The 22857-nt window shown below is 36.4% G+C and overlaps 5 protein-coding genes across 8 annotated transcripts; 2 read left to right on the top strand and 3 right to left on the bottom strand.

The window, feature by feature from the left end:
- Positions 1-4: 4 nt before the first annotated feature.
- On the top strand, positions 5-7270 carry LOC6640912 (focal adhesion kinase 1). 3 transcript variants are annotated; one of them, XM_047009781.1, is made up of 19 exons: positions 5-46; positions 630-758; positions 821-1269; positions 1332-1606; positions 1676-1785; positions 1851-2083; positions 2160-2409; positions 2466-2723; positions 2789-2921; positions 3250-3382; positions 3453-3516; positions 3579-3659; positions 3716-3920; positions 3984-4120; positions 4189-5297; positions 5470-5547; positions 5614-6080; positions 6143-6253; positions 6315-7270. In XM_047009781.1, exons 2-19 carry the CDS (start codon positions 683-685, stop codon positions 6760-6762), a joined length of 4617 nt encoding a protein of 1538 aa, XP_046865737.1. In that variant the 5' UTR covers positions 5-46; positions 630-682; the 3' UTR covers positions 6763-7270. The 3 variants fall into 3 exon arrangements, with proteins under 3 accessions (XP_046865737.1, XP_046865736.1, XP_046865738.1); XM_047009780.1 differs by lacking the exon at positions 5-46 and adding an exon at positions 97-538; XM_047009782.1 differs by lacking the exon at positions 5-46 and adding an exon at positions 102-538 and having other exon boundaries at positions 4189-4340.
- Positions 7271-7797: 527 nt separating this feature from the next.
- LOC6640911 (calpain-A) lies at positions 7798-14121 on the bottom strand. The gene is made up of 14 exons (XM_023174955.2): positions 14049-14121; positions 11992-12207; positions 11339-11515; positions 11078-11279; positions 10869-10989; positions 10567-10807; positions 10271-10501; positions 9827-10213; positions 9639-9757; positions 8950-8998; positions 8746-8887; positions 8458-8679; positions 8065-8394; positions 7798-7995 (listed from the first exon to the last, which is right to left on the bottom strand). Exons 2-14 carry the CDS (start codon positions 12163-12165, stop codon positions 7916-7918), a joined length of 2475 nt encoding a protein of 824 aa, XP_023030723.1. The 5' UTR covers positions 12166-12207; positions 14049-14121; the 3' UTR covers positions 7798-7915.
- Positions 14122-14422: 301 nt separating this feature from the next.
- LOC6640910 (protein 60A) lies at positions 14423-16155 on the top strand. Its single transcript, XM_002063770.4, has one exon. The coding sequence runs from the start codon at positions 14655-14657 to the stop codon at positions 16026-16028; it is 1374 nt and encodes a 457-aa protein (XP_002063806.1). The 5' UTR covers positions 14423-14654; the 3' UTR covers positions 16029-16155.
- A 4-nt stretch (positions 16156-16159) lies between these two features.
- On the bottom strand, positions 16160-22579 carry LOC6640909 (benign gonial cell neoplasm protein). Of its 2 annotated transcripts, XM_023175076.2 has the most exons (6): positions 21003-22579; positions 18579-18932; positions 17556-18524; positions 16809-17490; positions 16620-16751; positions 16160-16447 (listed from the first exon to the last, which is right to left on the bottom strand). In XM_023175076.2, exons 1-6 carry the CDS (start codon positions 22573-22575, stop codon positions 16345-16347), a joined length of 3813 nt encoding a protein of 1270 aa, XP_023030844.2. In that variant the 5' UTR covers positions 22576-22579; the 3' UTR covers positions 16160-16344. The 2 variants fall into 2 exon arrangements, with proteins under 2 accessions (XP_023030844.2, XP_023030845.2); XM_023175077.2 differs by lacking the exon at positions 16160-16447 and having other exon boundaries at positions 16616-16751.
- LOC26529650 (partner of Y14 and mago) lies at positions 18988-19973 on the bottom strand. The gene has a single exon (XM_015178693.3). It carries the CDS (start codon positions 19885-19887, stop codon positions 19255-19257), a length of 633 nt encoding a protein of 210 aa, XP_015034179.1. The 5' UTR covers positions 19888-19973; the 3' UTR covers positions 18988-19254.
- Positions 22580-22857: the final 278 nt, after the last annotated feature.

Here is a 22857-nt window from a genome sequence, read left to right as displayed (position 1 = left end):
TAATCGCAAGCAGCCACACTAGACCAGCTAAAGAAGAAGAAGTAAAGTAAGGATTGTACAAAAAACGACATTTATTAAATTAAGTTATTAATCGAATAAATTAATAACAAGCCAATATGCTAAGATTGGTAAAGCAGTTTATTGGTGAAGCCTTATTGTGATTGTTCAGTCCATATATACACGATATTTTACATCTGTATGTATGTCTCTACACATACGCCTACAATTCTATTATATACATTCGAGTATATACAAACAAATACACATAAAAAAACCTACATAAAAGAAATACAGACGATGCAGTTTTTCGAGTGAAATATGAAAAGAAACGAATCGGTGTGTCGCTTTAAATAAATTAATGTTGATTATGAAAAATTGATTAAATCGATTGAGCCCACATAATTGCGTTTTTAGTGGGTGGAAGTCGCGCTCTTCGTTTCTGTTAGGTGTGGTTAATATACATAGGGACAGATGTTGCTGTCCCCAAGAGACAGAGCGACAAGCGAGCGCACCTGTGAAATAATATACGAAATATAAGGTTATTGCATAAAAACCACTTCTATCTGATAACCGCAATATATAAACATATTATTAAAATGAAAATTTCCGTGTTGTTTATCATCGAACAGGTAGCAGTTTATCTCTAATCACCGTCGGCCCGTTGTGCGGTATTTATTGCAACATGAACACTGCGGCGGAGGCCAGTGCTGCCGCCAACCAGAGCCAAAGTAATCAGTTGACGTCTTCCTGCAATGAATGTGAGAGTTCATTTGCTTATTTATTTATTATTATCAATTGTATTAACTTTCTATGATTTCAGTGCAATCCGAGGACTATGTACTCCATGTACATATGCCAAACAAGAGTTTTAAGGCAATTCGTTTCGGTGAACATGAGACCGTTTTCAATATTATCCAAAAAACTGTGAAGGATTTCGGACGTGATGGTCAACCGCAGGCTAGCAGTCAACGTTATGCCTGTCGCATGCTAAATATGATAACCAAAGAGGAGCTATGGCTGGCGCGTACAACGCCAATGAACAAAGTTCTAACCCATATCCTAAGTCCAGGATGCTCTAATGTGGATTGTCCCAAGAATGATGATGCCACAAAAGCAGAGCTGGTGCAAAGGGAACAGGATCAAAGCCATGGCCGACGAGTCATTACCAATAGAGTTTGGCGTGTGGAGCTTCGTGTGCGTTATGTGCCGACCAGTATTCGGGATCTGTTTGATGAAGATAAAACCACATGCTTCTATTACTTTGATCAGGTAAACAAACACATCGAAAATGGGTAGGGCAACTGAATGAACCTCTTTGTGTTTTGTTCTAGGTCAAAGAAGACTTCATTCAGGCCAATATTACGGCTATTGACACTGAGCTGGCTGTTCAATTATGCTGTCTGGGCATACGACATTACTTTAAAAATATAACTGTAAAAGCGCCGGATAAGAAACAACATATTGATTATATTGAAAAAGAAATTGGATTTAAAAGTTTTTTACCACAATCTGTGATAGCCACAACAAAGCCAAAGAACCTCAAAAAAATGATACAAGTCGGTTACAAAAAAGTCTACAATTATAATGATATTGAGTACTTGACCAAGTGAGTTTAATGTTTAAGTTTTTTTTTCCATTCATTATTTATTAATAACTTTTGTCATTTGCAATTTAGATTCTTCGATCTGTTGAAAAATTTGTATTTAACAGACTATGAGCAATTTTCGGTCACATTGAGCTCTGCATGGAATATATCAGGAATTCTGCATGTTGGACCACATATAGGTAAATAATGAGATAAATATATATAAAATTACACATGTTAATCTCATTCTGTTGCTCTTTTGCAGGAATCTCTTATCAAACTCATCCGCAAGCAAGTCTAACGAATGTTGCCCAATTTAAGGATGTTATGGGTATTAAGACCTGTACATTACCAAAAGAAAAACTAAATAGAGAAAATTCCACGGAACTCGAAACAACTCAGAACACAAATTGCAATTGTCAGAAAATCAAAACACAAATCAAAATATCTGCCTCTAATAATATGGAAGATTTAGTAATAACATGCAATGGCATCAATGTGAGTAGAACTCAAAACAAACGAAAATTTTGTATCATCTCATTAATTAATCAATATCTGTCTGTTAAATTTTTAGACGGCTGAAAGTATTGCTGACCTAATCGATGGTTATTGTAGATTGCTATCAAAAAAATCCGAGTTTTCAATTTGGCAACGAGAAACCAGCACAACCAATGTCGAGAAGCCAACCACAGCAACAACAACAACTACTCCCAATGAGTCAGTTCAACAGGATGTAGTTCCAAGCACTGGAAAACCAATGCTAACGGATGATTATGCTGAAATTGGTTTATTAGAGGGCGAGGGTGATTACTCTACTCCAACAGGTTAGTCAACATTCTCTCTTTTTAGAAAAGTAATGCCTCATTAATTCTATTTATAGTTCGTAATTATGAGCTGGATCGAAATCATATTATTCTAAGTGCCAAAATTGGAGTTGGTCAATTTGGTGATGTCTATGTGGGCACTTATACCCTTCCCAAATCGTCCAAACTAAAGGCTGCAGCAAGCAGCAGCACTCATTCCAATGGTACTGAACAAAAATCGAATGATGGCAAACCTGATGTCATTCAAGTGGCCATCAAAACTTGTAAAGCAAACGAAGATCCCGAAAAGACAGAAAATTTTCTTGCCGAAGCTTGTAAGTGAAATGGGGAAAAATACATTTCAAAGGGTTACTTTAATTGTTTTCTTTTTATTTTTTAGATATAATGCAGAAATTCGATCATCCACATATCATTCGATTGATTGGCATATGCAGTGTTATGCCCATTTGGATTGTCATGGAGTTGGCCAAATTAGGTGAATTGCGTGCATATCTCAAGGCAAACAGCGACAGGTAATATGACAATAATTATCTTCTTATCTTCTAGATTACACTCATTAAGGTTGCTAAACTTAATTTAATCGCAATTTATAAGTGTCTTATCTAAGAAAACTATCTAATATACATAATTCTACTAACTGACAAGTGGAAATATAGTCAAGATAACGTTTATTTTTTATTATTTATTTTTGTACTTAATGATAGTAAACAATTTGAACAAAGTATAGATGGCTTAAATCATCTCAACAAACTGCAAACATTTACCTATTTATAGATTAAGCTTAAAATTAAGGCTTGTTTGTTGATTTTACTAAAGTTCTATTTTAATTATTTAATCTAGATTAACTCATGGAACACTTTTAAAGTACTGCTATCAATTGTCAACGGCTCTCAGTTATTTGGAATCCAAAAAATTTGTACACAGAGACATTGCGGCCAGAAATGTCCTCGTCAGCTCACCCACATGTGTTAAGGTTTGTATTGAGTCTACATAATCTCTTAGTCTGTCTTGTGATTAATGATTATAAATGTTTTACATATTAGTTGGCAGATTTTGGATTATCACGTTGGGTTTCTGATCAATCGTATTACCATTCAACACCCACGGGTGAGTAAACAAAGTTTGTTTAATGCTTATTGTTGGTTAACTAAGTAAAATTCTCTTTCCAGTTGCTCTGCCCATTAAATGGATGTCCCCAGAGTCCATAAATTTCCGTAGATTTACCACAGCCAGCGATGTTTGGATGTTTGGTAAGTGCAAAAAAATTCCCCTGACTATTGCAACTCACTTACCACTTAATATTTAGGTGTTTGCATTTGGGAGATACTTATGCTGGGTGTGAAGCCATTTCAAGGGGTTAAGAACAGTGATGTCATCTCGAAACTGGAAAATGGAGAACGTTTGCCCCTGCCACCAAATTGTCCGCCAAGGCTATATTCACTAATGTCACAATGCTGGTCATATGAACCATTGAAAAGACCAAATTTTAAGCGAGTTAAGGAAACATTGTAGTAAGTTTTTGAAATCATAACTTTTATCTACAAATATTCTAATGGTTTACTATGTTTTTATAGTGAAATTTTGCTTGAGGATAGTATAAGTGCATCGGAGACAATGAGACGAGAGCATCGTCGGGTGGCAGCCATGTCCTGGGTGGGCGATGACTCCGATATTCCGCCATCAAAACCAGCCAGAACAATGCACGATTTTGGTATGTAACAAATCAAAGTTAAGTTGTTTGTAGAATTGTTAAAGAAACTATTTTTTTTTTGTTGGCAGACATTCCCAACATGATGTCTTCAAAATCCGATGAGCCGCCGGGCATAGCTCAGACATATATTATTGCACAGAATCCGGCAGTGCTAGCTAGACTTATGATGGACAATCAAAAGCGTGGCATCAATCCGGCTGCATACACCACACCTGCTTCGGTATTTAATACTCTAGCCGTAGGCTTAGATGACAGCAAATCGAACGTTTCGCTTAAGACTACTAAGCTGCCAGCAGCTGATTTATTAAAACTAGATCCTATAGCCGAGTCTGATAGGCTTAAATTGAAATTTCCTACTAACAGCACATCTACACAAAATCTTAATCTTAACCCATCGTCATCATCATCGTCGACATCCCCTTCAGTAGCTAGCTCCTTTGATCCAACCAGTTCTACAACGACAGCTAACTTTGCCCATATAAAGCCGCAATCGTCACATCCAGAAGATGCCTCGAGTCTATACACAGGACATTTACCACTCAAGGCTAACTTTATTGTATGTCCACCGCATCAGCATACCGAAGAACCGGGATCGTCTAAAGTCGCAGCCGGTTACAGTTTGTATGGAAGTCTTGAGAGACATCAACCCACACCGGTGGCTAAGGTTTTGCACTCGAAAGGTGGTAGCTTGGAGCGCCATCAATCACTAATGAATGCCCAGAATATGCTTTTCTATAATCCACGAGCGGCACAGGGTCATGTCAGTTCAATGGCTCCCGATCGCTCCCGGAGTATGGAACGAAATACATATTTCCATGCCTATCGCCAACAAATGAAGACTTCCATGGAATGTGAAGCATTGCCTGAGGAGATATACGATTTTGGTGGTGCGGGCCTTAAAACTTGTGTGTCGGTTAAGCAAAAATTAGAGAGTAATGCTGCTCTAATGACAGCCAATTCAACAGCAACTCCAGATGAAGGAGCAACTCCAAATGAATGTTTTATGGCCATGCCACCACATTCTGGGGACATCAATCGACTTGAACAAAATCAATACGATTGGCAACATCAACGGGCACATTCGCTGCCAAGGCCCCAAGTTATGGATCGAGAGTGCTCCATTATGGAAGGAGCTGTATGCATGTCAATTCTTGATGCCGACACTGTGGCTAATCAGGTTTGGATTCAACCTTGGCCCAAAGATAGAGAGCTGCTGAGCAAAACTTTTATTCTTTTCATTATTTTCTTTTCATTTAAGTACTTTAGTTATTTTAATTTGATTTGTTATATTATGAACTATGAAATTTGATAAAACAAAAACTAACCTTAATGTTAATTTTTATTTGCAGTCTATGGGCGAAAAACTCAGGCAACAGCGTAAGGAAAGTAATAGCGATGGCGAATGGTTATATCAAGAGGAATTGATTGTAAGTCAAATGCAAATTAAATTAGACCAAACCTTTATTTATAACATTTTCTTTTGTACATTTCAGCGGAGGCGATCTAGTTCGATACCACCCGTGATTGGAAACGAATTAATGCAGCATTCGTTAATATTTAAGTCTGATCTAATGTCTGGTGGTGGACCATCAAGCCTGCCCGATTGTCCTAATCCAGGAAATGTGAATTCCCGTCCCATGACACCAAATTCAAATGCAAATCCAAATTTATTGATACATAAATCAAATAACTCATCGGCGGATCATTTGGAACAAACTGGCTCAAATTTCAGAAATAGCTCAGTGCCCACTTCCGTCGGCCGTTCTGTGAATCGTGCGAACGATGAGGTCTACTGTGCCACCACATCGGTGGTTAAGTCCATAATGGCGTTATCCCAAGGCGTTGAGAGAGCACAAACTGAAACCTATTTGGATCTTGTCAAACATGTGGGCATAGAATTGCGTAATTTACTAACATCGGTGGACAAGATTTCTGTAATCTTTCCAGCACAGGCTTTAAAGTAAGTCATCTAATTGAACTCAATAGATTAGGTTAGGTAATTCATTCATTTCCCTTTTACAGAGAGGTGCAAATGGCTCATAAGGTGCTTTCAAAAGACATGCAAGAATTGGTGTCGGCAATGCGATATGCCCAACAATATAGCGATACCACACTGGATAGTGAATATCGAAAGTAAGTTCTGACATTTCAATTTTAAAGTATTTGATTAATAAAGTGTTTTATTCTTTTGCAGGAGCATGCTATCTGCGGCCCATGTTTTGGCTATGGATGCCAAGAATCTTTTTGATGTGGTCGATTCGATTCGGCAGCGTTATCAACTTATCTATCCGTCAACAACAAATGTATCGAGCTTTGATACGGCTAATCTTATTTCAGCATTGCCGCCTATAGCCACAGAATCCATGCATGATATGAGTGGCCATATGACACCGTCGGAACTTCTGCAACATCGTTCAGGTGCTAACGAGGGTACAGGAATATATGATAACGATTTGCAAGGAACATTTAATACACAATTGCATAATACGAATGCTGATGGCAGAACAGGATTAACCAGAGAAATGTCTATTGGTCTAAATTCTGCTTCATCGGGAGAACCTTTAAAAATCGTTGAAGATGAACTGATTAGTCCGGGCGAGCATATGTATTGCAATACGTCCGCCTTACATGGTCATGCGTAAATTTGGAGAATTTACACACACACACACACTCTAAATGTAGTGTGTAATTTACTGTACATATAAAGTAAACCAAAATCAGAATATATATTATATAATATGCTTCATATATCTATAATATAAATGTTCCCTCCACCTCCTCCTCCTTTATCATTCTCATAAACAAAACTTACTCCACTGTAATTGTGACGAAACCCTAACCTCGGCTGGCCGCTTAATATTCTCACATCGTCATGTAGTCAAAAGTAATTTAAGATTATATAGATGAGTCCTATGCTCGTGGATAGTTAATCAGTCTAATGCTAATTTAACACAAATTAAATATCGGTTTTAACACTATTATTTTTTGTCTCGTATGCATTTTAAGAAAATTTATACTTTATATCTATACCGCGATTTATATATTCGATCGACGCTTCACTCAGAACTATATGTATGTATGTAAGTTGGTGCAAAATGCATACACCGAACAAATTAAATTCAAAAAAAGAAGAAAGATATTAAATACATACATATACATATTGTTTTAATGGTGGGAATGATGTGAATTAAATGTATTTTGACATAAGTAAGCAGATATAGGTTTGTGAGGGAACTAACTAAACTGGGAGTTTTATCAAAATCCCTAAAGTTGTACTATTTGTTAGAATTTTTTATGTTGCTACAAATTAACAATATTTTGCACTGTTTAAGGTTGAAGTTTATAGCTCATTAAAAGTAATGAGAGCCAATTAAAAATCTATCAAACTTAACAACAGGCTAATGTTAAACGACTGTTTTATGGGCATTTAAGTTGGTCGATTGACATTGTTATATGAAATAGCAGTGGGTCCCGATAAGTGCATTTCCTTGTCCATAAAATCAACTACAACACACTTTGAGGTTTCTCATCTCCCCATTATATAGCAGGGGGTTAAGTTAAGAGCATTTTCTTGTCTATAAAAACTACTACAATCCATGTGAATATATTCACATTATTACAACTGACATTTCAATAATATCCACTTAGTTCCCACATTGAAATTTAACAAAACGCAGTCAGAAAAGATTTGGGTAACTATATTGAAACAAAATTAAAGAGATTTCGATAAACAGAGATTACACATAAAGATTTCATTTTGATCGATTTGCTAGTTAACCATTAAAATAAAAGTTTTTAAGAGTAAATTGTACGTTCCACCCATTCCTCCAGTGTAAATGTGGCAGTGTCGTCTTTCTCTCTTTCCTTGAATAATTCTAAAAACGAGGAAAAGCATAATCAGCAATTTATATATACATATATATGTATGTATATAAATATCTTACCTATATATGTTTTAATTTTAACTGCACACATAATAAAATCATCAAAGGCAATTTTGCCATCTCTGGATCCGTAGCGATGACCCAATGCATTGAGGACGCGATTATTTAAATGATAACCAGCTGAGTTCAATGCCTCACGGAGCTGGAAGCCTGAGACTCGGCCAGTTTTTTCAACGTCATAAACCTTAAAAACTGCTTTCCACTTGGCTATATCGGCTAGCAACATTTCGAATTCCTCAAAACCAAGTTTACCAGATTTATCCGTATCCAACATGGCAACCATGGAACGGCAAATGTCTTTAGAAAAGCCATGGGTCTCATCGACAATTGCTTTAACCAGACAAGAAAAGAAATATTAGAATTATAAAAAAATGTGGCTTAATGGAAGCTTACCACCTGCTGCTGCATTTCCACCTGGACCATCGCCCATTAATCTCTTGGACTGATCATGATCATTCATATTCAGCTGTTCCTCAAAGGGTGTTCCCTTCAAGAATGGTCCGCATATAAGGGACAATATGCCACAAGCATTGCCACCATCTTCTCCAGGTCCAGCAGCCTGAGTTCCAAATGTATTTCCCTCAAAACGATTGTAGACAACTGGCTTTGGTAAATCTGAAGAGTAAAAACTTGATTTTGTGACGATTTCGTAAATTGTCTTTAAATATGTGTAGAACTTACCATCCCGCATGGAATGATCTAGAATGCGTTTAAGCTCCATCCAATCGACTTCCGCATCCTGTCCAGCAATGCTATCAAACAGACGTCGTAAACTTTCCTTTTGCGGATCGACAGGCTTTGGTGTTGGAAATCCAGGTGTTATCTTAAACGGAAAAGAATTTAGTATTTCAATATTAAACTTTAATAAAGTATTTTTAAACTTACCGAATCTGCTTTGCCTCCAAATCCGTATCCCACATGATCATCATTTTCTCTATATAGAAGTGAAAAATGAATTGATATTGATTGATGAGAATGAGGAATGAGGAAACCATTTTAACTCCAGATACTAAATTAGAGGTTTTAAGGTCTTAAAAATGATAAAAATGTTGCTCAAACTTGTTTTTTTGTTTTGGTGTTCATTGGAAATATATAATACACTTTAAAAGATTTATCGTCTGGCGTTCAGTTTATTGGACTTTATAGGTAAAATAATACAATATAGCAAGAAAAGTTAGTTAAAATTGAAGAGAAAATTAAAATTTTTGCTATTCCCAATACCAAATAAATGAAAAAACCATTAAATACTCATCATTGGGACAATAGAGCTAACATTCTGGCTGGGAGGAAGGGGTTTTAAGTATATACATACATACATACAAACACATTCTTTCTTAAGATTATAGGGGAATGTATAATAAATATTAAAAAACGCAACCAACGGCTACTAATTATATATAAATATATATATATATATAACAAATTATCTATTTTGCATAACATACATATCGTATATATATATGCATGGACATACCGACATCACGTTGGTACGACTGAAAACCTAATATGCAGAGCAATCGAATTAGATCTAATATACAAACTCTTCTTCATCGTTTGCTGTATTGTATACGCACTCCATATTATTTTGAGTTTCAGAGAATACACGAATGATGAACTCGCCCTCTTCATTTGGATCGAAAGTGGAAGGCACGATAAGATAATGACCTGGCGGCAATTTAAAACGAGCGCAAACCTAAAAGGAATTAAAACAAAATTAATAATTTGATTATTTTAAACGGAACAGTCCAAATGCTTCGCATACTTCTCTAGTGTTGATGAAATGTGGCGAACGTCCCACCGAACTCTTGTAACTAAAGAAATTACGACCTTGTGGCCTAGTTTCCAATTCACGATCGGTTAGACTATAGATAGCAAAACCAATTGTTAGACAGCCATCTGTACGATTAGATCTGCGATTTTTCTGCATTAGAGCTATGATCACAGTGCACTGGCCCTCCTCATCTTCTTCATCTGGGTCCACTAAAGTGATTATATATTGCGGATTATGCCAAAAGGTGTCCAAGAAATTGCGACAGCCTCCAGCAGTTACGCCTCGTGTCCATTCACCATCATACATTGACATTTCCCATTTGCGTTTACCACTATTCTGTTGGTCTTCCGTCAGTGAGTCCGGCGATAAATTGCAAATCTTGAAGATAAAATTGATTTTGAGAACCAATATCAATAAATTGATTATTCAACTTACCTCCACACGCTGAAAATGATTAAGAAAATCTTGAAATGACATCCAGAACTCTCCATCACGATCGAATGTAAGGCCAATTTCTTGTTTCTGCTCCTCGGGTATATAGCGCCATTCTGGTGAACTATCAGACCATGGTCCATTCCATTCGGCTTCATTACCCCATGGATTACGCATGCGTATCATGGGGATTTTACCTTGACGATTTGGTGTCACAATGTCTATAAGACAAACCTATATAAAGAAGGCAAAGAATTTATTAATGACAACTACTAATTCGATTCTAAACATGTTCTTACTTTAGTAATTGAGTAAGCATGTCCACGTATCAATCCCTGCGGCGTTTCAGCCTCATATGCATTAGGATCTGCATCCAATGAGCAACCCATCATTGAGTTACGATCGGCTGCTTTTTGTAATATGGTAAATAGATTAGCTGGAGCCTCGGCTAGATCATACCATTCGCTAACACCGCCAGTAAAATCTTCCATAGCTTCACAGGTGCTGCCACCTTTAAGAGCCTCATAAGAGCCATGAAGTCTGTAGAATTTACATAATATTTAGCTTTTTAGCTATGGATGTTAATTATATGAAATCATACTTGGCATAAGCTTTTTCCAATAGAGCACTCCAAAATTCATTTTTCTCCGTTGAATGCATATATAATAGCTCTCCACGGAATGTGGGTAAACGATCATCCACAATGACGTCTACCCATTTACCTGTTCATAAATAATTTATTGCAAATTAATTACATTTAATTACATCCAATTGATTGTTGACATTTAATTATTTTGTTTATTTCCTTACCATATTGCCAGAATCGAAAATGAAATATTCCCGCATAGCGCTCTTCGAAACTTTGCTCTGGTGGAATAACCCGGAAGAATAGATTTGATTCTTGGGTTAAATTGGCAGTAGCTGCCAAAAGCCAACAATCACCAAGTTCACCCTGCTGGACATCAAATCGTGAATAACCCTCTACAAAGAATTGAGGATTTTCAGCAATTTCCTATAATATACATTTATTTATTATTATTAAGTTTGAAAATGAACGTTAATGAAACTTACATGTGGACGCAACCATTCAATATGACGATCTGGACGACGTGAAAACATAAGTGATTCATTGCTAGCTGGAAACAGGGGATCTTCAAACAAGGATCCGCTTTGTAGGCAGCTATTCAAAATTGTCTCATAGTCCTGTACTTCAGAATATTGGCCAAGGCTTGAGGTTTTCTCACCCAGCTATAAAAGTTTCAACAACAATTTATAAGATTAGCAAATATCAAATGGGTTTTTGATATAATCTGAAAGTGGGGTTAGTATAACGAAAATAAAATTTAAATGTATATACATTTTACGCATGTTTGTTTGTATATATATATATATGATACAGTGTAAGTATATATGTAAATCTATAAATGAGTTAGATGATGAGTAGAAAATGGACGAAACATTTTACAGACAAGCACATAACATCGAGAAAGTTTTAACGAAGGACACACACAGACATCAATCGGAGGGACGGGCAACAAGTACTTACATTCCCATAGTATAAGGCTGCACCTTGTAAGGGTCGCTAGTATGATTATAATGAACAATTAATGTTAACACCATGTGTACATGCATGAGACATTCGTATAAAACTGACTGGCAACTTGCAACAATAAACTCTGATATCCAACGAAAGGAGTCATTGAGTTAGATTTTTATTTACTTACCACACGCATGTTTTTTATATTTGGCAGGACACGTTTCGTATCGGACTCCTTTTTCACGAATATTTCATTAATCACCGAGCCGACAACATCCTTGGCGACACCCATTGCTGCATCGCCAGCTGCATTAAGAAACTCCTGTCCAGCCTGTCTAAAGAATCCCTTAAGCTCATCCATGGTGATTCTCCTTTATGAATTTGCACAACAAGTGTCCGAAATCTGAAGTAAATGTCCAAAATATATTTTCAACTGTTGCCAACTGTTGATGGGTATGAAAGGCCCAAATAATTCTCAAATAAATATCTAGATTAAAAACCGATTTATACTGTCGCGCAAGAGCTATAGATGTCAACTGTTTTTATTAGCTTAACTTTGTTGAATTGTAAACAATAAAATTAAATCATTTATTGCCACGACTTTCGTATACCATGCAATAACTACAGTCGAGTCTCGATAATTCGAAATGGAACAGAATTTTTTTTTACGAATTTCAGAGGTTTTCGATTTACCGTGTTTTCCATTCATTCACGAAGTTTTTCAAGGGACCAGCAGTTTTTTACGAAATATTGAGGTTTTCGATTTAGTGGGGTACGAATTATCGAAACTCGACTGTATTATAAAATCGATTATATCATATTTGTTATGTGATTTAAAATTTACTTAATATTCTTTTCATTCAAGCACTTTAGCGAAATCCAGCGACCAATTGGGGTTCCTAAAATATTTATACATATAACTTGGCAAGTTTTTATCTAATTTTTATGAAATTTGGTCGTTTTATGGATGTTGATAAGTTATTAATGATAACAAATACGATTTTACCATATTTTAGCATATTTCAAATGTGAACTACTTCCGTTTTACTATATATAAGTTGGCTATAGTTTTCTATACATTAATGAGACGCAAAATTGATCTGCGTAAGCACTACACAAGTCAATAAATCAAATTTTATGGCCCTTAAAGCCTCCTATATCCAAATGTTTACACAGACGGATCTATCTAAATGGACATGGTTGTTATGACAGTTATGTAAAATATAAAGTGTATAACTTAATAGGGGACCAGGGACTGTTTTTTTTTTTGGGGATTTTAGCAGTTCATCCTCCATGGGTGCAAGGTATAATGAAGTGAATATATTGTGCTAAACTTGTCTCACTTGTGCGATTAATAGATTCCCAAAGCACCCACATATATCTGTTAATGAGGTCAAATTACAAAAGCTTAACGAAAATAATTCCCATTTTTAATTACATTACTCGTATCCATACTCCAGTCTCATGTCAACGTAGATCTATTTAAGAAATGAAAAATTCTACAAACATACATAGCAAAACGGAATTCCGCAATGGGAAACCATTGGAGGACGCATAAATTTTGTGTCTAACACAAATGTATATATAAATGTATATATACTTTTATAAATTTATGTACGACATGATACATCTAAAAGCATATGTATGTATATTATAGTTCCCAGTGTAATGTGGTTGGCATTTCGTGACATCATGCCTTTTATGTGACTCAGAAGGGTGTGCGCTGGCCGGCCATGGCCATTATTTCTCCCTAATCATCTCCATAATAACCCAATTACATTCATCCCAATGACATTGAACTTGAGAAAGTTACCCTCTCCCCCATTTACCGAGGGCTACATAGAAAATGACATAAAATGCTACCATAACAATATTAAAACGTAAACTTGTGGAATTTAGAAATTATTGTCTTTAAAGAATTAGAAATTTTGCTGCGAAATCAAAACCGGTTCGATAATTAACGTTGACTATAATTCTATAGCAATTCTATGCATACATTATACGTTTTTTTCTTTCATACGTATATAGATATTATATATTATATTTGCTTTTATTTAAAACTATTTGTATTTCAATTGTATTCAATTCACATATGTTTAATAATATACACCACAAGCGTTTGAATTTATTAAATGAACGGTTTGAGCGGCGGAACAGACGAAGATTTCACTCTCCAAATTGGTTTAATCGCGCACAGTTAATGGAGCAAAGAAAAAAATAAACAACAACAACAACAAGACTAACCTCTCTTGAAGCGCTCTATCAATATTTTATTTTATAAACACTCAATGCACAAGTATTTGTATCTTTATCCGTAGGCTACAAAACAATCCAATGACAGCGATGGCAGGGTTTTCGATAGACAAATAGTGTTGGAAAGTTCTTAAATAATTTAAATTAAAAACTAATTTTACTCTATTTAAAAATGTTGGATTTACTAAATATGCCCATTTTTGATTAGAAAATATTTCCAAAAATTTATAAATTTTTAAAATATAAGCAGTTTTATTTTATTTTCTAACCAAAAATGTTCAACAAGTGCTGAAGTACAGGTGAACTAATTGATTCCAGCCCTGTTTGTAAGCGATCGCTCTGCCAACTTGTTGAGAATTGAAACAGCATCTGTAAGATTAAGATACATACAACAAATCTGTATACAAGTGCGTCAAAAAAAGTTTTTTTCCAAGAATTTTTTCACCATTGTAGAAAAAAAAATAGAAGAAAACCCTGCATGCAGTTGAACTTCCATTTGGATTTTGGTGTAGCAACAAAGTCTTGGCAAGTGTAAACTGCAAGTTTACAAAATATTAATTAACTCCGTCCAGACGTCCAAACAAAAACACACAAATAATGTTTTCGAATTTGAGGAACCCTTCGGCATCTTTCTATCTGTCTCCATATCTGATAGTGCTGATCCTTTTTCTGCCGACACCCAGTGGTGTGGGAGCCACACAATCGGGAATCTATATTGACAATGGCAAGGATCAGACAATCATGCATCGCATGCTCAGTGAAGATGACAAACTGGATGTTTCGTACGAGATACTGGAATTCTTGGGCATAGCCGAGCGTCCTATGCACCACAATAGCCATCAGCTCTCATTGAGGAAATCGGCACCGAAATTTCTACTTGATGTCTATCATCGGATTACCGCAGAGGAGGGCTTGGGTCATGCCAACCAAGGCGAATCTGGTGAACATAATCGAAGATCGAAACGAGATGCCGATTTGGATGATGATTTAAATGATAGTATGGAGGAAAATCAGAATTTCATCACAGATCTCGATAAGCAGGCCATCGATGAAAGTGACATTATAATGACGTTTTTAAATAAACGAAATCACAATGTGGATGAGCTGAGACACGAACACGGACGTCGCCTGTGGTTTGATGTGTCCAATGTGCCTAGCGATAATTCCCTAATGATGGCAGAGTTGCGCATCTATCAGGATTCCAACGAGGGCAAATGGACGACTACGAATAAGGCATTTACCATTTCAGTATATTTAATTGGTGCGGGAACAACCGGCCAAATGACAATGGAAATTCTATCTTCTGTGAATACAACTGGCGATTTTGTTGGCTGGCTGGAATTGAATGTGACAGAAGGATTGCACGATTGGCTGGTTAATGGTAAGGCCAATCATGGCATCTATATAGGAGCACATGCTGTTAATAGACCGGATCGGGAGGTGAAATTAGATGATATCGGACTGTTAATACATCGCAAAGTAAAATTAGATGATGAATATCAACCCTTTATGATTGGTTTCTTTCGGGGACCCGAATTGATCAAGGCCACGGCCCATAACAATCATCATAGAGCAAAACGCAGCACTTTGCATCCGCGTCGGAAAAAGAAATCCGAGTCCATGCATCCATTTTTCGATAGTCCATCGAACAATTCACGCAGCTGTCAAATGCAAACCCTATACATAGACTTTAAGGATTTGGGTTGGCATGATTGGATAATTGCCCCAGAGGGTTACGGGGCATTCTATTGCAGCGGGGAATGCAGTTTTCCCCTAAATGCGCACATGAATGCAACCAATCATGCCATTGTGCAGACTTTGGTCCATCTCATGGAGCCCAAGAGAGTGCCAAAACCATGTTGTGCACCCACACGATTGGGTGCACTTCCTGTGTTATATCATCTCAATGACGAGAATGTCAATTTAAAGAAATATAAGAATATGATTGTCAAATCCTGCGGGTGCCATTAAAAAACTCATGTTGTGTAATCCAAGATTTTTTATACATATAAAGCATTTCTGTGTACATGTCCCTTCTGTACTAACTCGAATATTTTTGTATCTAGAAATAAATATAAAAAAGCATTATCTAAAATTATTTCAAAAAATTTTCTTATTTCACATCATTTTTGATTATTTTTGGGGACAGTTAAGTAAAGTTTAGTAAGAGATAACCAAAAGTTCATAGTAGTAAAGTGTATAAATATAAAATCAATCGATTTTCTTTTTTTTTTTGGCGTCATCCTCATTACATTCTTTCATTCAATTCATATCCAGAGTGAGTTAATTACACGTTTTGGATACGAGCTATTAAATTATTATCCCGCAATAGAAATTGAAATTGAGAGGCCAATTCAGAATCCGAAAAATCATCCGTACGGAACGAATGTCTGAAAACAAATGCATTATTATTCATATAGATTTATTTTTAAGGCTAAATTGGGTGGTGTTTTTAACCAATAGTAAATGAAACAAAATCTTGATCAACTCAGAGAACGTATGTGTCTACGTGAAATATCAACTAAATTTTGATGATTTTTCGGTACTAGAAAGATCTACTACCTCTTATGAATCCAATGATGACGAAAGGCAAACAAATCCATTATTAGTTTTCCAACTCTTTTATCAATAAGGCATGATATTAAACGTCCATCGAAATTGGGTACATTTACATTAATTGTTGCACATGCCTCCCTAAAAATAGATTTGTGTGAAATTTAATGGATTTAAAGTAAACATTATTATACTTACAACATTTCGTATACAGGAATCGTATTACGAAAGTATTCCTTTAATGTAAATTCACCATTTAGGGTTCTAGCCCGACTAACGCTAAGCATTACATCTGGATTTTTGCTATAGAGTATTACAAATATATGCCTATTTGGTGACTCAATTGGTCGTGCAAATTTTCCAAGTACTCTCTCAATGTAAGCTTCATTGATATTGAGAAAGAAATCATCAGCGGATTCCTTGGTGTGCAACAAAAAGAATTGTCTCTCTACAAAATGTGTGTTTAGATCATAGGGCGCTGCTCTCTGAGTTAGATCAAAATTATCATCAATCTCCTGATTCCAACTAAAATTTTGATTTACAGCCAATATATAATTATTGGTAATCTTCACGAATGGCTGATAGTCAATTTCAGAAATTTTTTGAAACCCAGCCTCAGTTTCCTCATTCTCAAATGCAGTGGCCAATGTATCATACAAAAGGGAATAATTCGCATTACGTGACCACATTTCCGGCTGGCTACAGTATTTCAACAGATAATGATACGATTTAAAGAAATATTGTCGTGTCTTCATAACTAATTCGATTACAGATTTTGGCATAACCATCCAGATCCATTCATCAATAAATAATTGTACATTGCGATCATTTGTTGCAGGATTCGTATCACAAACCTGAGAGGAACGCAAATGGCTAGAACCTGAAAAGAGACGGACATTAGTAGTAGATACGAAATCGATGGAACAGAAATCGATCTCACTTTACCTGCAAATAGGGCAACCGCCATAGGAACAACCACAGAGGCATATACAATATGATTTTTCTGCTTCGAACAGACAATCCAGGGTGTGCGAAATTTTTGAGCTGACTTGGTAAAGGGTTCCAAAAAGTCACGTAACACTGTATTGGGATGCAAATGAACATTGACCGAATATGCTGACTTTAGACAATTTCTCTCATTGTCCACAGCACAAATATTTGGATACATTCCGCCGGTCAGGGCTGCCTTAACAGTGGGCCAACTGGCTGACTTTAAATTAATCGTTTCCAAGCTCAGCGATCCTTCACTATGAATTAAATTAGCTTGTTCCAGTGCACGGACAATTTCACAACGTGTTGCATGAACCCGCTCCATCAGGCCATTGAGTACAAAATCATATTCATCGGTCAAGCACAAGAATGTAGTCGGTTTCTTGGTCATACGAGAATGCCATTCTTGAAATAGACGAACGAAAATAAAATGATCGGAATATTGATTCTCAGCCAGACGAGCACGTTCATTCTTAATGCGACATTGTATATAAATTGTGAATCTATCCCACAGTTGATCAATGTCCTCGTTAAATGGAATACCCAATGGATCTGTATTGACCATGGCGCTTACTATGGTCAATATTGGGTCCAAACATCTAAGTAAAATACCAAAAATTAAAGTACGTCCCAACTGGCAGGGAACTGGAATATCCAACAGTCGACATCCAAGCCAGGTGACTTCTTCGCCATCATTCAAAGCTTCGATTTTCTTTAGAATCTGAACCGTATGATGTACATTTATCAATGGTGGTGCCGAAATGGCAAAGCTCAAATATTCACTAATCACTGTATATGGCGATAGCAATTTGACCAACAAACAAATCTTGTCCAGCTGCATTGACTGTAGTAGTGGTCGACTTGTCTCATTTAGCACTTCGCAGGCATTTTTCGATATTAAACGAAAGCAATGGGTATCTTTAGCTGCAAGGAAAGACGCTTAATGAGAAAGTCGGCAAGATACTTGGAGATACTCACCTTCGGCATCGAGTAGCAGTTGCCTGCGAAACAGACAATCCTTGGCCACCCATTCATATCTGTCATAGACACAATAGCTATTACTATCATACACGGATGTCCTTTGACATGCCGTATCAATTTCATATTTAAATGAAATCGGCAAGGGCAACGATTCAATTATCTCTGTGGCCAGGACAACCATCACGGTATCAGAGCGTGCATTTATTATGGTATCTACATACTCCTTGGTCATGTCCTCGTGCAATAGGAATATGGAAAACTCTTGCAAATTCTCGGTTAAACAATGGCTCAACAACATGTAGTTCAATTTAACAATATGATAATAACTGGGCAAAATAATTAAAATGTTTCCTGAAATACAACAAAAACAAAAAACGATCTGCTTAATACTCATAGAGAGGGCTAATTAATATGGACTGCATCAAAGAGTTTTATTTCGTTTTCTATTTGTTTTTGTAAAAATTACCTACAATTAATGTATAAGCGGCATTTGCTCTTATAGTTGTCTAAGTTATCTAAGAATCAATTTTTGGAGGATTCCTCAGTTACAAGAACATCAAAGAAAAAAAAAGAAGGAACAAACTTCACGAAAAAACACACTTATAAAAAATGGCGGTGATAACTTAATATTATATATTTGACAAGAGTTACAATGGCCAACAAATGATGGCGGCTATGATGGCCGCAATGCAGGATTATCTTGCTCCAGGGAAGTAATCTGCTTCAGAATTTCCGCTTTCTTTTTCACCTTCTCCAGCTGATCTTTGTCCAACTTTTTCTGTTCTCCTGCCTGTATACGGCTTTCGATTTGTTCAATTTCGCGGATTTTCTTACGAAGTTTCTTCAATAGTTTAGTGGCATCCGTTTCAGAAGAGTCCTCCAATTTCAGGGATTCATCTAAAGTCTTGGCCAGGGCATTCACATTTTTCTTGGCCGCAGTTTGATTAGCCTTAGGAGTGTTAGTAGCTGCGCTGCTGCTGCTGGTGGTGCTGCTTGTGTTGGTTTGTACTTGTGGAACACTTGAGGATACAGTCTTGGTTCCCTTCGCTGTATCAATCTTTTTGGCTTTGGCCTTTTCCTGTTTTTCGCGCTCCTTTTTCGCTTCGGCTGCTACAATTGGGCACATTCCCGGTGGTACACCTGTCTGCCTCTTGGCCACAAATTGTTTGCCTTTACTCTCGTACAGTGGCACCTCTTCCTGGGGTACATAGCCATCCTTGACGCGACGTGCCTTCCGCCATGTGCCGTCCGGGCGTTTTGTAGCTGGGATAAATTTTCCTTCGCTATTTTCTAAATATATGCTCATTTTTGTTCAACAAATTCCAAGGTAAAGTATTCTAAAGTTTTTGACTTTGATACAAAAACAACAATACTTTGCAGAAAATGCGACACTTATCGATAAATAATTTGCAGGGCCTATTTACACCCAATCACATGCACGTGTGATTGTCAGGAAGAGAATATTTTTTTGGATATCGATTTGCTGACTACATTCCAATCAAAACTTATTTCCCAATACAGAGAAAACTAGGCCAACTTGTTTCCAACTTTATTCACAGATTAAAAAACATGAATTTCCTAATTGTACGATTTATCGAAGTTTATACGGTCCTGCAAATTTTCGTTAGGATTTAAATAATCCAATCCTATCTTATTTATTTAAATATATATATATATAACTCTTAATATAAATATACACAATATATGTTTATATATTGTTTTGAATCAATTAAACTTGGGGAGTTTAATGTTAGTGAGAGGATATTCTAGCCAATGAATGAACTTTTAGAATATTTTCTAAAATTATTTATTTTTTATTTATATTTTCGATATCTTCAGCTAAAAACCAGTTGTCAAATTGTCGTAAAATTTACACCAAATTTTCTTCAATATACTCACTAAAATAAACTAGTAGTAAAAATAACATATTGGCGGTAATTAACTTTTTATAATATATGTATATAGTTTTAGTATTAAACTTATCTAAATTAGAATGTTTTTTAAAATAACTCAGTCTATTTTAGTTTTCTCAGCCAAGAAATAACTCGAAAGGGTTATCCTTTAATTAAGATATACCCCATTAAGTACTACTTGTAAGAGAATATTGTTGTGTATTCTTATTGACTGAATTAACCAAAAATTGTTTTAAATTACGAAATAAAATGGCTTTTAACTTTACTGAGATTGAATTATTGCTAATTGCTATTGCTAATTTTTAAGAACTTTTTACATAGAGAAGACGTTATATTGGATGCATTAGAACCCAACTGAACTTCCAGGGATTTGAGCCGCTAGAATATTTCGACCAATAAGAACTAGTTTCTTGGTAATTTTCCCTAGATCAAATCTTATTATTAGATACTAGGCTTTAAGGGAAGCTTGAATTTTAGGGTAATTTAATAAAACTTAATGTACATTTACCTGGAGAAAATTCCGGCTTGGTGGCTAGAAGGTACATTATGTCGATTATCAAATCGTAGTCAATGAATTCGGGCTTGGCGTTCTTAACCACATAACCATGCAGACTGTAGTTATTAAGGACATCGATGCACTCGCTGTTACCCTTCATGGCGGCCAATGAAATGGCATTCTGATGCTGCTCATCTACCATATAGGGATCGGCACCCATATACAACAAGAGACGTAGATGTCTGGCATTATTTAATTGGGAGGCAATAAGAACGGCTGTCTTTCCACTAATCGAATGTCTATAATTTATAGGTACTAGCTCATAGTTGATGGCATAGAGAAAAGGACGTATGGATACATCTGTTCCCAATTCCTCGTAGACCTGCAAACACTTGTCCATTTGTTCATTTCTTTGATTCTTATTTCTAAATACTTGGGGTAAATCCTTGTAGATGTCCGGGCCCTTATGTATACCGGCCAATGCAATGCAACTGTGTATATCCTCCAGATAAGAAATCCGGGGACCAGTTAAGTGAAGACGTTCCATGCTAAGTTCAGCGCCCTCGCCAAAAAAATTAATATATTTCGTTGGGCTGGCCAATTGGGAGAGGAGAATTATGCGAAAATTCAAACTCTTATTCAATGCATCACGCAATTCGCCCAGCAAGATATCAGTGAACGGTTCATGATGATGGACATCGTTAACCACAAAGTGGCTTATGTTCTGAAACTTTTCACTGTTATGACTGACCATGGAACGTAGAAATTGCTTGGCTGTTGAATATATTATCTGAGTACTTGGACTTATGATTGTGCTTTGCGGCACATCAATCCCCACCGTATTGCCAACCTCTTCAACAAAAAATTGGGCCATACGCTGGCTGTTGTGAATAGCAATGATCTGATCTCTTTCGATGCACATGATTCGTAGTCCTGTCTTCTTTTGCTCGCAATCATCGAGTAGAATAAGTGGAATGTATACCGACTTGTCCCAATATAAATCTGCATTGAAGGCAACAACCCGATGGGAATAAATGGAATTTAAAACTTCCGGTGTAGAGGAATAGCCGGGAAAGCTGCGAAGGATATTCCGTTGACTCTCAGTTTTGAAACGTGGCATAGCCGGTTGTATTTGTGATAATGGCAGCTGGACCGCAAGTTGCGGAACTTCTATTTCAACTTCCCCCAATCCCATATAATCCGGGCAAATCTCCAAATCTTTTGCCATCAAGGATGCGCGACTCAGCAAGGTAAACATATTCATGATGGTTGTGGATGATAAGGCCAAGACTTTGGGTTCTTCTAGATAATGTCTGCATGCTTGCTTAAAGACCTTGATGGTCAGACCATTGTTGAAAACGCAAAGTGATCGCAATCCCAGCGCCCGGGCGGAATTTATAAAAACTTGATGATCAGTCGTTCGAAACGTGCATGGAAATGCTTGGCAACATCGTCGTCCAGCAAGGAAATGTAGCAATTGCTGAGGGATAAATTTTTCTTGAATAATTTGGTTCATGATCTCTTTACCAAAAAAAAAATAAAACACAGCTACAAATGAAAATAATGTGTAAGACGTGAAGTACATATAAGAAATGAGTCTCATCTGTTTCCGGTTCCGGGGACCTTAGAACTTACAATCACGCCATGTGACATCCGGTGCTAAGGGCTCTTAGTTACATAATGTTTCACTTTCGTTGTAGTAAAGTACATAATGTTTCACTTCGCTTAAAAAATTCGAAATACCGAAGAAATTTAGAATTATAAATAAAATATTTTTCATGTAATAATAATGCAATTTTAAAAACCTTTGCGCTTATACAAATAATTGAAGTAAGCGCCAATATCTGCCAAAAGCTAAGGATGTTCC

The sequence above is a fragment of the Drosophila willistoni genome, assembly GCF_018902025.1.
Source record: "Drosophila willistoni isolate 14030-0811.24 chromosome 2L unlocalized genomic scaffold, UCI_dwil_1.1 Seg168, whole genome shotgun sequence".
NCBI classification, from domain to species: Eukaryota; Metazoa; Arthropoda; class Insecta; order Diptera; family Drosophilidae; genus Drosophila; species Drosophila willistoni.
Note: the sequence above shows the minus strand (reverse complement) of the source record. Positions and strands in the feature narration are given on the sequence as shown.

What these genes read in the sequence shown, in the direction of transcription:
- LOC26529650 (XM_015178693.3), bottom strand. Translation starts at nt 19,887, where the DNA reads ATGAGCATATATTTAGAAAATAGCGAAGGAAAATTTATCCCAGCTACA.
- LOC6640912 (XM_047009781.1), top strand. Translation starts at nt 683, where the DNA reads ATGAACACTGCGGCGGAGGCCAGTGCTGCCGCCAACCAGAGCCAAAGT. An exon ending in GCATGTTGGACCACATATAG is followed by an intron (nt 1,786 to 1,850) that starts GTAAATAATGAG and finishes GCTCTTTTGCAG; the next exon opens with GAATCTCTTATCAAACTCAT. An exon ending in CGAGTTAAGGAAACATTGTA is followed by an intron (nt 3,921 to 3,983) that starts GTAAGTTTTTGA and finishes ATGTTTTTATAG; the next exon opens with TGAAATTTTGCTTGAGGATA.
- LOC6640911 (XM_023174955.2), bottom strand. Translation starts at nt 12,165, where the DNA reads ATGGATGAGCTTAAGGGATTCTTTAGACAGGCTGGACAGGAGTTTCTT. An exon ending in TTGAATGGTTGCGTCCACAT is followed by an intron (nt 11,280 to 11,338) that starts GTAAGTTTCATT and finishes TGTATATTATAG; the next exon opens with GAAATTGCTGAAAATCCTCA. An exon ending in ATCATTTTCAGCGTGTGGAG is followed by an intron (nt 10,214 to 10,270) that starts GTAAGTTGAATA and finishes TTTATCTTCAAG; the next exon opens with ATTTGCAATTTATCGCCGGA.
- LOC6640909 (XM_023175076.2), bottom strand. Translation starts at nt 22,575, where the DNA reads ATGTACTTCACGTCTTACACATTATTTTCATTTGTAGCTGTGTTTTAT. An exon ending in CAAGCCGGAATTTTCTCCAG is followed by an intron (nt 18,933 to 21,002) that starts GTAAATGTACAT and finishes GTTGTATTTCAG; the next exon opens with GAAACATTTTAATTATTTTG. An exon ending in ATTCCTGTATACGAAATGTT is followed by an intron (nt 16,752 to 16,808) that starts GTAAGTATAATA and finishes ATCTATTTTTAG; the next exon opens with GGAGGCATGTGCAACAATTA.
- LOC6640910 (XM_002063770.4), top strand. Translation starts at nt 14,655, where the DNA reads ATGTTTTCGAATTTGAGGAACCCTTCGGCATCTTTCTATCTGTCTCCA.